The sequence below is a fragment of the Ctenopharyngodon idella genome, chromosome 20 (genome assembly GCF_019924925.1).
Source record: "Ctenopharyngodon idella isolate HZGC_01 chromosome 20, HZGC01, whole genome shotgun sequence".
Classification (NCBI taxonomy): Eukaryota; Metazoa; Chordata; class Actinopteri; order Cypriniformes; family Xenocyprididae; genus Ctenopharyngodon; species Ctenopharyngodon idella.
Window position 1 is genome coordinate 7,434,231 of NC_067239.1, and position 14,786 is coordinate 7,449,016.

At 37.6% G+C, this 14,786-nt stretch overlaps 1 protein-coding gene across 1 annotated transcript; it reads left to right on the forward strand.

The window, feature by feature from the left end:
* The first annotated feature begins 383 nt into the window (after positions 1–383).
* Positions 384–9,092, forward strand: znf770 (zinc finger protein 770). The gene is made up of 2 exons (XM_051873980.1): positions 384–504; positions 4,764–9,092. Exon 2 carries the CDS (start codon positions 4,899–4,901, stop codon positions 7,854–7,856), a length of 2,958 nt encoding a protein of 985 aa, XP_051729940.1. The 5' UTR covers positions 384–504; positions 4,764–4,898; the 3' UTR covers positions 7,857–9,092.
* The last annotated feature ends 5,694 nt before the right edge of the window (positions 9,093–14,786 follow it).

The following is a 14,786-nucleotide window of genomic DNA, read 5'->3' on the forward strand; positions in this document are numbered from 1 at the left end:
CTCAGGCAAAGTGTGCTGTAGAACTGCAAATGTTAAAGTTATTATTGCGATATGGGATACAATAGTGGATCTGGTTGCCCATCATTTTCATATTTAGTTATGTATGTATGCATGTATTTACAATAATAATAATATCATCATTATTATTATTAGTAGTATTATTATGATTATTATTGTTAGTAGTAGTATTATGATTGTTATTATTATGATTATTATTATTATAACCCTTTATCAGTATAATAGGTTAAAGCTATATGTTATGAATTGCTTTTAAGATAAAACTGTGGTAACTTGGTATTAGTTGGACATAAAAAGTTCACACAAATAAATTAATAAAAGCCTAACTGTAACCAGCAGCGTGTCTGAGCCCATAGCGCGAGGACGGAACCATTGCAAAAGGATTGTTTCCTGACGGCTGTATTTATATGGTGGAAAGCATGTTGTGGTTGTCAGATGGCAAGATAAGCAACCTTCTCTCGTTTTAACATCACGAAATTCTTGCAGGTAAGGGGAAATAATTGCTAAAGTGTTGCTTAATTCATACTTAAGGTTTAACCCGTGTCCACTTCGTTTTAATGTCGCCCCTGCAAAATTTTACCTATTAGTAAATTACTGCTGCGCGCGCGTGTGTGTACATACATTTATAAATGTATATTGTTTTATAAACTCTTGTTTAAGGATTGCCAACAAATTTAATCAGTAAGTAGCTTTTAAGCTTAAATTTTTACTTGATTACTTAAAGGGATAGTTCACCCAAAAATGAAAATTCTGTCATTAATTACTCACCCTCATGTCGTTAGAAAATGCATGTGAATGTGAATAAAAGCCTAAATTAAATCTGTTCATCATATAAAGCGATCAAGTCTCATTACGGGTTTGGAACGAGATGAGGGTGAGTAGTTAATGACAGAATTTTCATTTTTTGGGTTAACTAACCCTTTAAGAATAAAACCGTTTCTGACCAATTACACTCATTCATTTGCATGAGGTACGTACTTTGCGGTGTACTTTTTAAATTTCCATGATGTAATGACTACATAAAGTTTGGAAAATATTTTATAGAGAGTGCACTCACAAAATAATTTCTGAGGCAACCTTGAAAAAATGTACACCATGTTTAAATCTTATTACTAATTGAGAAAAACCAAACCTACATGTAATGGAAAGGCTTTCCTTGCAAACTAGATGTCCCAGCCCTGGGGTCCATTCTTCGTAAGTCGCTAATTTAGTTAGTTTGATTGTTGACGATTTGGCATGATCTTGGATTGTTTGGTTCTTCGACGCTCATCCTGGACTTGCTATCATAGGAACAGGTCTGTAAGCTTAAATCTGCTCGGGAGCAGGCTTATTTCGTGTAAACAGGATTAGATTGCATCTTTTTAGCGGTGTTGATACTTCAAATCTATCCCAGCCACTGCTACTTTATTTAGTTCCTTACTGAACCAGGGGCAATAATAATTTAAAATAATAACATTAAATTAATTTGAAAATAATAATAAAATGTTGTGTAGTATAATACTGTAGACACAGTTAGTTTGACTGATTGAGAGATTTATTTGTTATTCAATTTATCATTTTATTGGAGTCTTACACACGCTGTACAGTTAATCTGTGCCATGGATTAACTTGAGTGGTGACAGGTATTATGGGAGTGGCTCGATGCAGCGCAGGAGATGCAGATAACTTGATTTTGACCCTTAAAGGATTAGTCCACTTTCAAATAAAATTTTCCTAATAATTTACTCACCCCCATGTTATCCAAGATGTTCGTGTCTTTCTTTCTTCAGTCAAAAAGAAATTAAGGTTTTTGATGAAAACATTCCAGGATTATTCTCCTTACAGTGGACTTCATTGGTCTCTCCAAACGGTTGAAGGTCAAAATTATAGTTTCAGTGCAGCTTCAAAGGGCTTTAAACAATACCAGACGAGGAATAAGGGCCTTATCTAGCAAAACGATCGGTCATTTTCTAAAAAAAATACAAATGTATACAGGTGCTGGTCATATAATTAGAATATCATCAAAAGGTTAATTTATTTCACCAATTCCATTCAAAAAGTGAAACTTGTATATTATATTCATTCATTACACACAGACTGATATATTTCAAATGTTTATTTCTTTTAATTTTGATGATTATAACTGACAACTAAGGAAAATCCCAAATTCAGTATCTCAGAAAATTAGAATATTGTGAAAAGGTTCAATATTGAAGACACCTGGTGCCACACTCTAATCAGCTAGTTAACTCAAAACACCTGCAAAGGCCTTTAAATGGTCTCTCAGTCTAGTTCTGTAGGCTACACAATCATGGGGAAGACTGCTGACTTGACAGTTGTCCAAAAGACGACCATTGACACCTTGCACAAGGAGGGCAAGACACAAAAGTTCATTGCAAAAGAGGCTGGCTGTTCACAGAGCTCTGTGTCCAAGCACATTAATAGAGAGGCGAAGGGAAGGAAAAGATGTGGTAGAAAAAAGTGTACAAGCAATAGGGATAACCGCACCCTGGAAAGGATTGTGAAACAAAACCCATTCAAAAATGTGGGGGAGATTCACAAAGAGTGGACTGCAGCTGGAGTCAGTGCTTCAAGAACCACTACGCACAGACGTATGCAAGACATGGGTTTCAGCTGTCGCATTCCTTGTGTCAAGCCACTCTTGAACAACAGACAAGCGTCTCGCCCGGGCTAAAGACAAAAAGGACTGGACTGCTGCTGAGTGGTCCAAAGTTATGTTCTCTGATGAAAGTAAATTTTGCATTTCCTTTGGAAATCAGGGTCCCAGAGTCTGGAGGAAGAGAGGAGAGGCACACAATCCACGTTGCTTGAGGTCCAGTGTAAAGTTTCCACAGTCAGTGATGGTTTGGGATGCCATGTCATCTGCTGGTGTTGGTCCACTGTGTTTTCTGAGGTCCAAGGTCAACGCAGCCGTATACCAGGAAGTTTTAGAGCACTTCATGCTTCCTGCTGCTGACCAACTTTATGGAGATGCAGATTTCATTTTCCAACAGGACTTGGCACCTGCACACAGTGCCAAAGCTACCAGTACCTGGTTTAAGGATCATGGTATCCCTGTTCTTAATTGGCCAGCAAACTTGCCTGACCTTAACCCCATAGAAAATCTATGGGGTATTGTGAAGAGGAAGATGCGATATGCCAGACCCAACAATGCAGAACAGCTGATGGCCACTATCAGAGCAACCTGGGCTCTTATAACACCTGAGCAGTGCCACAGACTGATCAACTCCATGCCACGCCGCATTGCTGCAGTAATTCAGGCAAAAGGAGCCCCAACTAAGTATTGAGTGCTGTACATGCTCATACTTTTCATGTTCATACTTTTTAGTTGGCCAAGATTTCTAAAAATCCTTTCTTTGTATTGGTCTTAAGTAATATTCTAATTTTCTGAGATACTAAATTTGGGATTTTCCTAGTTGTCAGTTATAATCATCAAAATTAAAAGAAATAAACATTTGAAATATATCAGTCTGTGTGTAATGAATGAATATAATATTCAAGTTTCACTTTTTGAATAGAATTAGTGAAATAAATCAACTTTTTGATGATATTCTAATTATATGACCAGCACCTGTATGCTTTATAAACACAAATGATCGCCTTGCAAGTGCTTCCACTTTCCGTATTCTTCAAAAAGCTTACGCTGTATGTCATACGCCTTCCCTATTCAACTTACGGAACAACGCGGCGCCAGTTCCATTTTTTCAGTAAGTGGAATTGGGAAGGCATAGGACATACAGCGTAAGCTTTTTGAAGAATACGGAAAGCGGAAGCACTTGCAAGGTGATAATTTGTGTTTATAAAGCATATACAGTTGGGTTTTTTTAAGAAAATGACCGATCGTTTTGCTAGATAAGACCCTTATTCATCTTCTGTTATCGTTTAAAGCCATTTGAAGCTGCACTAAAACTAATTTTGACCTTCAACCGTTTGGAGACCATTGAAGTCCACTATAAGGAAAATAATCCTGTAATGTTTTCATCAAAAACCTTAATTTCTTTTCAAAGAAAGACATGAACATCTTGGATGACATGGGGAGTGAGTAAATTATCAGGAAATTTTCATTCAGAAGTGAACTAATCCTTTAAGAAACTTAAATTAATGCTGGCACATAACAAATTTGCTTCAAAGAAAAAAAATAAATGCATTGTTAATTACAACATTGAAATAAAAATGTGAAGCCTGTACAAATACTAAAAATTAATATAAATGGGAATCACGTTTAAAAAAAAAAACAAAAAAACAACAACGGTGCACATTTCATTTATCTATTATAACTTTTATGTCATTTTGGTCGCTTGGCTGTTTCCTTGTAAAGGTCCAGAAATTCATCAAGTTTTTCATCAGGTGTCTTTTTTAATTATATGTTGTCATTACATTGCTGTCTTGCCACCAGCCAAATCGCTGCATTGCTGATCGTGGTTTTGAGTTTCGAGTATCTGCCCTTTTCAAGGAACACAAGAATGTGCAGTATTTTCAGTGAACTTAATCCAGATATTTTAATCAGATCCACAAATTTGTTTGAAGAAACAAATTAGCAAGTGTTATCACAATTATAAGATCTGGCATCTGTCAAATCATCTCAGATATAGTAAGCGAGGTATGAAGAATGGACCCCAGGACATCAAAATAGATAAATACAAGGCTGACAAAAACATACAAATGACTTTGTACCTTTGAAAACAAATGTATTTGAAGGAATATGTGTTTAAGAACCAGTGCATAACATTGATCTGTCTTTGCAGTGCATGAAGAGAATGCCTAACTTTTCAAGCCAGATGCCAACTCAGATGCAAGTTTCCCTTCTAAATGAGGGAGGTTTTGACCTTCACACTGGAACAAGTTTTGCATAGTCTTCCAAAACTTCAGAGGGTCAAAGGATGGAGGAAAACCAAGAACTTGAGGAGAAACAAGAACCCAGTATCACAGCACAAAGTGAGGACAAGGATACAAATGCGATGGTGTTGCAAAATGTCACTGAAAATTGTAATGGAAAGAAAAGAGTTTGCCCCGTGTGTCATAAAAGATTTGGTGCTCCATCCAAACTAAAAAGGCATTTCCTTATTCACACAGATCAGAGACCTTTTCAGTGTACCATATGCTGCCGTGGTTTCAAGTATCTCTATCATCTAAAATCACACCTTAGAACTCACACTAACCCTGTGAAGCAGAGGACACCATCACTCCAGAGCCAGAGAAACAACAGTGTGCCCTGTAATCAAGTGTCTAATTCAAGCTTAAAACACTCTGTGTGTAATGACCTTGGTGGAACAGTTAGATCTTACTCTCCAAACCATCTAACTGCCCAAAGCGATACCAATTCAAGTTTTGCATATTCTTCCAAAACTTCAGAGGGTCAGTGGATGGAGGAAAACCAAGAATTTGAGAAGAAACAAGAGCCCAGTTTCACAACACAAAGTGAGGACAAGGATGCAAATGCGAAGGTGTTGCAAAGTATCACTGAGAATTGTAGTGGAAAGAAAAGAGTTTGCCCCGTGTGTCATAAACGATTTGGTGCTCCATCCAAACTAAAAAGGCATTGCCTTATTCACACGGATCTGAGACCTTTTCAGTGTTCCATATGCTGCCGTGGTTTCAAGCATGTCTATCATCTAAAAGCACACCTCAGAACTCACACTAACCCTGTGAAGCGGAAGACACCATCACTCCAGAGCCAGAGAAACAACAGTGTGCCCTGTAATCAAGTGTCTAATTCAAGCTTAAAACACTTAATGTGTTTTGGCCTTAGTGGAACAGTTAGATCTTACTCTCCAAAACATCTTACTAGCCAAAGCGATACAAATTCAACAGATAATCAAAAGCCAGCTGCAGTAGACTTAATCGATACTAATTCAGGTACCACTAGTGTTGAAATTAGCAAAAATGTTTCAGAAAGTGGTTCAAAAAATAAAAAGGGACATTGGTGCCCTGTATGTTTAAAATGCTTTAAAGCCCCATCAAAACTCAGGCGTCACATTCTGATTCATACAGATCAAAAGCCTTTCAAATGCTCTGTGTGCTTTAAAGATTTCCGACAAAAACACCACTTGAAAGATCACAGGTGTAAGGAAGAATTTAGACCGAAATGCAACTCTATTTTGAGTGATATGCAGGTAAGAGAGAAAACAGTCCAGCAGAATTCTGAGGGAGGTGTGGTAGCTACCACAGTAGATGCTTCAAGTGATATTCAAGGTAGGTGTTTTAAACCGGGATTGAGCTCTTCATCACCAGATGTAGTCACAATTGCTGAAAAAAGGATCCCTCCAGTATCCATGTCTTCTCATCTCATGTGTCCACTTCCACTCAAAAAGAAAACTGGAAATCAGTGTAAAATATGCTGGAAGATATTCAGTTACCCTTCTAAACTAACTCGACATCTGTTCATTCATTCCGATGTTAAGCCTTACACTTGCACGATCTGCAGAAAGTCATTCAAGGAGGCCGGTTGTTTCCATAAACACCTCAAGATACATACAGGAGAAAAAAACAACCCTTCTAGGTTGCATGGAGTGTCGCAGAAATATGGTACCGAATGTTCAACACCTGGAGCTTTATATGCTACAAATAACCGCAAACCGGATGGCGGTAATGTGTCTTTACCTCAGATATTTGACTCTATAGACACCAAAAGGTATGAAATGCTTGAATGCAAAAGCAAGCTTAACCAAAATGTCCCCTTGACAGAGTCAAGTACTGTAGAGATTAAGAGCTCTGACACATTGATAAATTCTGAGGCACAGATCGCATTCTCCAGCCCATCGTACCTTAAGCGCCAACATAAAGGTGCGCATCAGTGCTGCATTTGTCTGAAGAACTTTCCATATCCTTCCAAGCTCTCTAGACATATTTTGAGCCACACAGATTTCAGACCATTTAAGTGCCACATGTGCTCAAAATCATTTAGAGAGCTGTCTTATTTACAGTGCCACCAGAAGATCCACAAAAAAAAGGGTCAGGACATAACTTCAGGTCATTTGGAACAAGAGCATACGGTTTCTTTTGGTAATACTGCGATTTGTAAAGACCAAGATGTTCAAATCTCCTCACAAGATGGAGCTGAAGACTTTTCTCCAGCATACAAAGATCAAAATATGGTCACAGATAATATGCCATCTCAAACAATGAATGGTGACTGCAGTGATTCAGGTGTGTTTTTCTCAAACGGTACTAGTCTCCTAGAGAATGTTCAGATCAAGTCAGAGGATGTTTTCCAGTGCAACAACAAATCTGTTTGGGAACTGACACATAAAACTGACATCTCGGGGCTTGTTGAGAAAAAGCCATCTGACATTGTGCCTTTCGGCAGGGTGAGTGACTGTCCACCCAAAACTGACTCATCTCTTTGTCATTTTCCTACCGAACCAAGAACTGAGGAAAAATGGTCACATCACATGGATGATATTGAAGATTCTGCCTTTGTGGACTTTGACATTGTTAAATATGTCCCTGATTCTTACGTGCCCCATTCAGATGAGTATCAACAGAAACCCGACATTACCAAACTCGGAGAAGAAGTTGATGTGGGGCATTTGGACTTTCAGGATCCAGGTAAATGCTTTACCGACCCTCCACATGACTTACCCATTTGTCCTGACTGTAGTCAGTGTTTTTCCACGGTAACAGCATTATATGCACATAAATGTGCAAACAGATACCCTGAAAAGAAAATAAGGAAATCCCACCAGTGTGACATTTGCTTAAAAGTCTTCAATGCGCCATCTAAACTGAAGAGACACAGTGTTACACACACCGGCCAAAGGCCATTCCAGTGCACACGGTGTCAGAAGACCTTCACGCTGCCCCATCATCTGAAAACACACATGCTGTCCCACAGGTAAAAGTGTTACCTCAAGAGTAGCCCCCCCCAAAAAAGAGCTGGGTAGTAACTGATTACATGTAATCTGGATTACATAATCAGATTCCAAAAATTAAGTACTTGTAATTAGATTATATTACATTTTAAAATGCTCCTAATCAGACTACAGTTCATATTTCATTGATTTCATTAGTTATTCATAATTCATTGATTCTCCCCACTATTTTTTTTTTTTTTCTTTTAAATTTTTCTTTCTAAAAAAGCCTACTGCTTATATACATTCAGAGGGTCCTCCAGGTTTGTGGAATATCACTGAAAACAGAGACCCACACATTTGATCACTGGATTTACAGAAATCATTTCACTTTTAAGAAGTGTTTTCTCGACATTGCAGCATTGCAAAATGTCGAGAACACATTGCAATGCAGGGATTCCCCAACTTTTTTGTCAGCTAAACATACATATATATATATATATATATATATATATATATATATATATATATATATATATATATATTAGTGTTTTATTTTGATTGCTTTTTATTTTAAAATTATTTCTTTTAAATGTTAAAATTTGTATGATTTCATTATGTAATAGCTTTTCATTAAACTCATGAACCCCTTGCAGTTCCTTCACGAACCCCAGTCTGGGAAACCCTGAATTAATGCAATATTTAATACACTTTATGTTGATAAAGAATGGAATATATTTTCTTTCTCTTTGTTTTTTTTTTTATATCAGATTATCAGATTATACCAGATTATCCTATTCAAATCAATGTGATAAATGAGTTTGGTCAAAAGTAATCTAAAAGTAATTAAAAAGTAGTCAGATTACATTACCTTAAATGTGTAATGTAATGGATTTCGTCACTAACTACAATTTTTGTCATGTAATTTGGAATCAGTAACTGATTACAGTTATTTGTAATTAATCTATCCAGCTCTATGACCCAAGCAAAAGTGATTTCACTGTGAATCAGTTGTTTTCGATGTAGATTCTTTAAGTAACTTTTGTCTTGATTTGTCTTTACAAATTTAGAAACAGCCTGGATTTTGAACCTAGAATTATTGTTAATAATGTTTAATGGCATGTTGTTGTTCTTTATGTTGATGTTATGTTAATGTTCTTAATTTTATTTTATTGCTAAATTTTTATATAATTTTACAGCTTGTCATGAAGCCATATAATTTTGGTAAAGTTGATGTGTAGAAGTTTGAATAAGAAAGGAATTAAAATAAAACATTGAAATTTAGTTGGTTATGATCCAACTCATAGTGTGGGTGTTTTTTTTTTTTTTATTTAACCATAAATTGAGTGAAGGCATTTGCAGCACTGTCTTGTTTTTGTTCAGTCATTACTTTTTATTTAGTAATTACAGAATGGTGATCATAGTGTGATGTCATTTGCAGTAGTTCCATCTTTATCCACTAGATGGTGTAATGTGCTTTCTCACTCTTAACAATTTATAAAAGTAATTGGCACGTATGGTGGCCCGCAAATGTCTATTGCAGGGGAAATGATACATCCTTATGACTTTTACCAAGCTACCTACCAAACAGATTAGCACAGTATGGCTTAAATAAATTTATATCCTATATAATAGCCATAGGCATATAATCACTTTTTATACATGACTTATAATCAATAACTATTTGTAAACTTCTTTCCTTGAATCCATAGTTTCCTTCAGTAGCCTACAGGTCATGTGAGTTGAGAGTTCAGAATTTAAGTAGGAAACTGGGTGGAAAAAATCCTATGATTCATTTCATTTTTGCAATCTAACCAAATATTTCCTGGAATTAGGAGTGTTTATTTATTTATTTACCTCAGCAACCCAAAGTCCAATCAAAATAATGCCTGGTTGGTAACAGGAAATCACTCTGTGTACCTTATTCAAGTTTAATAAGTGTCTCTACCTGGGAACAAATTCACCTCACTGGACGCACTGACCTCTCTGTTACGCCGAGTTTTAATGGTAGGCCTTTATTAATCTCTGATTGGTTTTGCTATGCTTTTTTATGAAAAAACAAACAAAACAACAACACGAAATGTTGTAGGGTTCACATCTTAGGGATATATGTGAGGGTTCAGATGAGTTTTTGCATAGCCAGAAGTTTTTTGTTTGTTGTTTTTTTCCACTCATGACACATTGATTTCTTCATTCAACAATCAACCAACCTAATCCTTCACAAGATACTTTCAATATCACATGTCATGTCATAAATCGGTTGTGGGCTAGTTCACACTTATCAGTATTCAAGTTACATTCTAGGTCACCCTCAGATTAAGCTTTGTTCTCATCATTTACATTTCTCTTGAGGAGGTTAACACAAAGTCTAATCCAATGAAAAGTCTCTATCTGCCATGACTACTCTGATAGGATCATCGAGTCATTTAGGTCAAATACATTGTTAAATGTCGGCTAATGATGTTTTGTGGCGAGACAAAGGGATTTTGTTTATTCCGTCAAATATATCCACAAATGCTTGTTCAAGCGACATAATTTCATAGTTATGTATTGCTTTCTTGCTCTTTAATGCATGACCCAGACCAACGAGTGGATATTGTCCTGCCAAGCAGATGAACATTTAACATGCAACTCACAACTGGCAGGTCATTAGTGCAACAACTAATGGCTTCACTAATACCCACTATGCTGATTCAGAATTTGGTATGATCAGTGTGTTTTTGTTTTTAAATTTAGATTTTCGTGTTCAACTCTTAAGCAACTGAACTGTTTTGTTCATGTCCTATATACTTAAAAGTGTATAGGTTAATGCTAAAGTGTGTAAACTAAAGTACCTTCTTGTATCCCACTTGAATATGCAAAGACAATCAAAAATAGGTCTATTTGTGAATTAATCTTTTAATTTTCACAAAACCGTTCAGGAATCGGCCTGAATCCAAGCAGTTCTGGAGTTAACAGCTATAAGTTTAATGTAAATGCAAATTATGTAGGTTTTAAAATGCTTTTATGTTTTGTGAGCCTACAACAAACTGAGCTTTAGGACACATATAAACACCTTTATTATTAATAATAAACAGAAATAGAATAAAATGCAAAACAGTAATATGTGCCTACATTTGGCTTTATTGGAATATGCCAGCCAAGGACAACATGATGGTCAAAGAATCACTGAATCGATTTTTGAAACTTTTCTTTAAATATAAGAAACAAACAGATTGAACTGATTCACAGAAATTATTCACTTCCCATAGTTGGTTCCACTAACAGAGCAACAGGTTAACCAATTGTGTGAGGTTGGGGTGTGGCTATCTGTTTGTCTGACCAAAAGCAGATGGGGAGAGAGAAACCTGTTAGAAACAGTCTGATAAGTGTGTTCATCTTCATGCTCCGGTGTATGACTTGAAGCAGTGCATGTTGGTTAGAAATTTTGTCCGACTTGAGACGTGTCACTGTAACATATGCCATAAAAATAAAAAATCTTGTGTAGTATTACCTATTCAATGAAAACTGTTTCTTATTGCTACATTAAAAATTCAAACATATGTTTGTCTGGCAAATATTACATCTTTACACTTTGTCTAAAGAAATCAAACACAGTGGGAAGCAGAAAGCGTCCCACTTGACGTTTTTTTTTTTTTTTTTAAGCTTATCCCCCGACTGCAAGTGTCAAATCCCAGCTACATTTTGCTAACATTCCCATTAAGTTATGAAAATGGTTTTTTTTTTTTTAGAGCATTATTAAAGACCAGATAACTTTGAAGGAACATTCTATTAACGTTACTGGAAGAATGTTCATATCTTTGAGACAACCTTGCCAGAACATTCAAAGTTCTGAGAACGTTCCCTGTTAGATGGGATCTTGCCAATCAGTAATGTGAGGAACAGTTGAAGTGAAACACAATTACTTTTGCAATTCGCATTGTCACCTATTGGGTGTCTTGTCTCATATGACCATTTGCGCATGAGTGAAAGGTTAGGATCCATTTAAGGTGAAACAACAAGTGATAGCCAACTGGGTCTTTTGTTCTCTTCTGTGATTGAAGTCAGCAGCTGAATATGGTGAACCTCATGTGTTGAGAACAGCTGGCACCCTTCTAACTTGACCAAGCAGTATAGACAAAAAAAGTATTAATCCGTCTATTGTTTAGGATGCACTTTATTTTACAGCATGTGCACTTATGTACTTACAATGTACTTACCTAAGAAAGTACTGTAGTAGAAGGTAACTACATGGGTTAAGGCTAGGTTTAGGGGTAGGTTCAGGGTTAGTACCTAGTTATTACCCAGTTATTGCAAGTACTTTAATAAGTACATAGTATGTACATGGGGAACAGGACTAAAATATAGTGCTACCATTGTTTAGATCTGATAATTACCATTTAAATATTCTGTAATTAGAGTCAAAGTCTTCAGCTGAGCAAATCACAATGTCCTACAGGACTGAGACTGTATGGAATGGTTTGAACATGTGTAATATATCCCATAGTACTATATCTGAGCACTCTGGACTGGCTGTCCAAAACCTTAAAAATGTTACCTGATCAGGCAGTGTCTGGAGGTATGATGCTTTGATACAGATGTCTGCAGTGAAACATGAACAAGCTGTACATTTTGAATCTTTTCAAAATGGGAAGTTGAAACTTTTTAGGCAAAGTTCAATGTTGATAACTTCAGAGCTTCTTAATTCAAAGAAATCCCTTGCTTTAAATCTGAGTTTTGTTAAATTCTCTATTCAGCTAAAATCCCTTGAGCTCAGATGTTCTCATTTTCCTGTAGTGTTTGCCCATTTGTGCGTGCAAGTTCAACCGCTCTCTCTGTGATATGAGGATCTCCTTTCAAATCCCTCTATCCCTTTTTCATTCCAACAATGGCAGCTCAGTGTCAATAAGACTGTTCCAAAATAACCTCAGACAGTGAGGCAGAGTGCTGTATGTTTTTATTATGAGCCTGTAAAAGATGTCAGCCGAGCACACCTCTCAGCGGGGCTCTGCCACACTCGGTTTAAGAAGCGGTGACGATGTCAAACTCCCTGCAGGCGACAGGATTCCAGCAGTTTAATTTTCTTTAAGTAGGCCCAGTCATGCAAGGACACTTACAGATCAGAGGCCCTTCTTTGATATAAACAATAAAACTGCAAATTAGTTAAATGTAGCCTTTTATAATGACATTTGTGTATTGTCATTAGGTGTTTTGAGTGTTTGAGTGCAGTTGTGGCCTAATGGTTAGAGAGTCGGACTTGTAGCTTGAAGGTTGTGGGTTCAAGTCTCGGTACCGGCAAGAAATGTAGGTGAATGAATATACCCACAACTGAGGTGCCCTTGAGCAAGGCACCTAACCCCCAATCGCTCCCTGGGTGCTGCAGCAAAAATGGCTGCCCACTGCTCCGTGTGTGTGTGTGTTCACTACTCACTGCTCCAGAGGTCTCCAAACTCCTTGAGGGTCCTGCAAAGTTTAGCTCCAACCCCAATTAAACACACCTGAACCAGATACTCAAGGTCTCACTAGACATACAAGAAACTTTCAAGCAGGTGTGTTGGAGCTGGTTGGAGCTAAACTCTGCAGGACAGTGGCCCTCCAGGACCGAGTTCAGAGACCCCTGCACTGCTTTGTGTGTGCACTTGGATGGGTGAAATGCAGAGCACAAATTACGATTATGGGACACCACACTTGGCTACACATCAATGTTATTAGCTTGTTCTGTGTGATTGCTATAGGTGTTGCTTTAGCCTATGCATTTGCTAATGTGTTCTAAATGTATTTAGAATTTGTTAGAATGTTATTTTAGAAGTCAAAAAATCCCACCCCTTATTTATGATGCTATGAACCCCTAGGCTGCGTCCGAAAACTAGAAAATGCTGCCTTCGGAGGACACAATTTCAAGGTAGCTTCACTTCCTGTTTCCTGAGATACCTTCATCTGATCGATTTCTGAAGGCAGAATAGATGTATCCTTCACTGCCTTTGATATCTCACAATCCTGTGCATCCATTCTGTGATTGTTGAGCTAGAAATTAAAGATGGCGTTCGAAAGTTGAGTTTGCTGGTCAGTTTGTGTGTAAATATGTTTTTAAGCAACATTTTCCACTTTTGGTGTCATTTCTTGTGAGAAATTACTACTGTAGTAATTAAATATTTGTTTAGTTCTCAAAGCTTGCGCTATTTTGCGGTAGATCATTAAACTGTTGCGTTGCCTCAGAAGTCTGTCCGAAATCAGTTTCGTGAGGTACCATCATGCACAAACGCTGCCTTACAAGTCATTGCCTGATAGGGCAGCGAGGCAACAAGTCAGCTTCCTAGGTTTTCAGATGCAGCCCTAGAATGGCTCAGATCTCTCCCTCAGTGTATGTCTACAGAAATGTTTTGCCTGTTCTATCATCTGCCATTGAAAACCATAAGAGGAGAAGTAATAGCAAACAACTCCTCAACAAACCAGGTAATTTGAGGTATCGGTCATGTCCATAACACCATTGGTGCACATCTTTATTTGTCGATTCCTGATCCAATAATTACGAAGCCAGTAAGAAATGAGTGACAAGCATGCCATTAGTCATGTTATAATACCCTCTCTGTGCTGCCAGCAAAGAGACTTATCTCCACTCTAGATTGGCACCATATAAAGGTGCTCTTCCCATAACCCCACTCCACATCCACAATGACCTTGTCCCTATCCTGAAGATTGCCCCATCAGCCAAGCCTGGGATGAAGTTACACTCATAGGCATTCCATTGGTCTGAAGCCACAAGGGTCTCTCTCAGCTGTAGCCCCCAGGGTCTGTCTGCTGGCCCTTTTCTGTGTGTTTGTGTTAGTGGTAATAATAGAAGGTTAAGTGTGTGATGATGCGGGATCCGATCTTTGGAGCTGGGGTGAGAATGAGAGGCATCTCTGAGGGTAGGAAGCCAGGATATTTTCGACAGGCCAGGCCAGGGTCTTTCACTTCAGCAGCCGAGGTTCTGGTTTCAAGGCCGTCCCCTCCTCAAAG

Excerpts from the sequence above, each read along its gene's own strand:
- znf770 (XM_051873980.1), top strand. The coding sequence starts at position 4,899 with ATGGAGGAAAACCAAGAACTTGAGGAGAAACAAGAACCCAGTATCACA.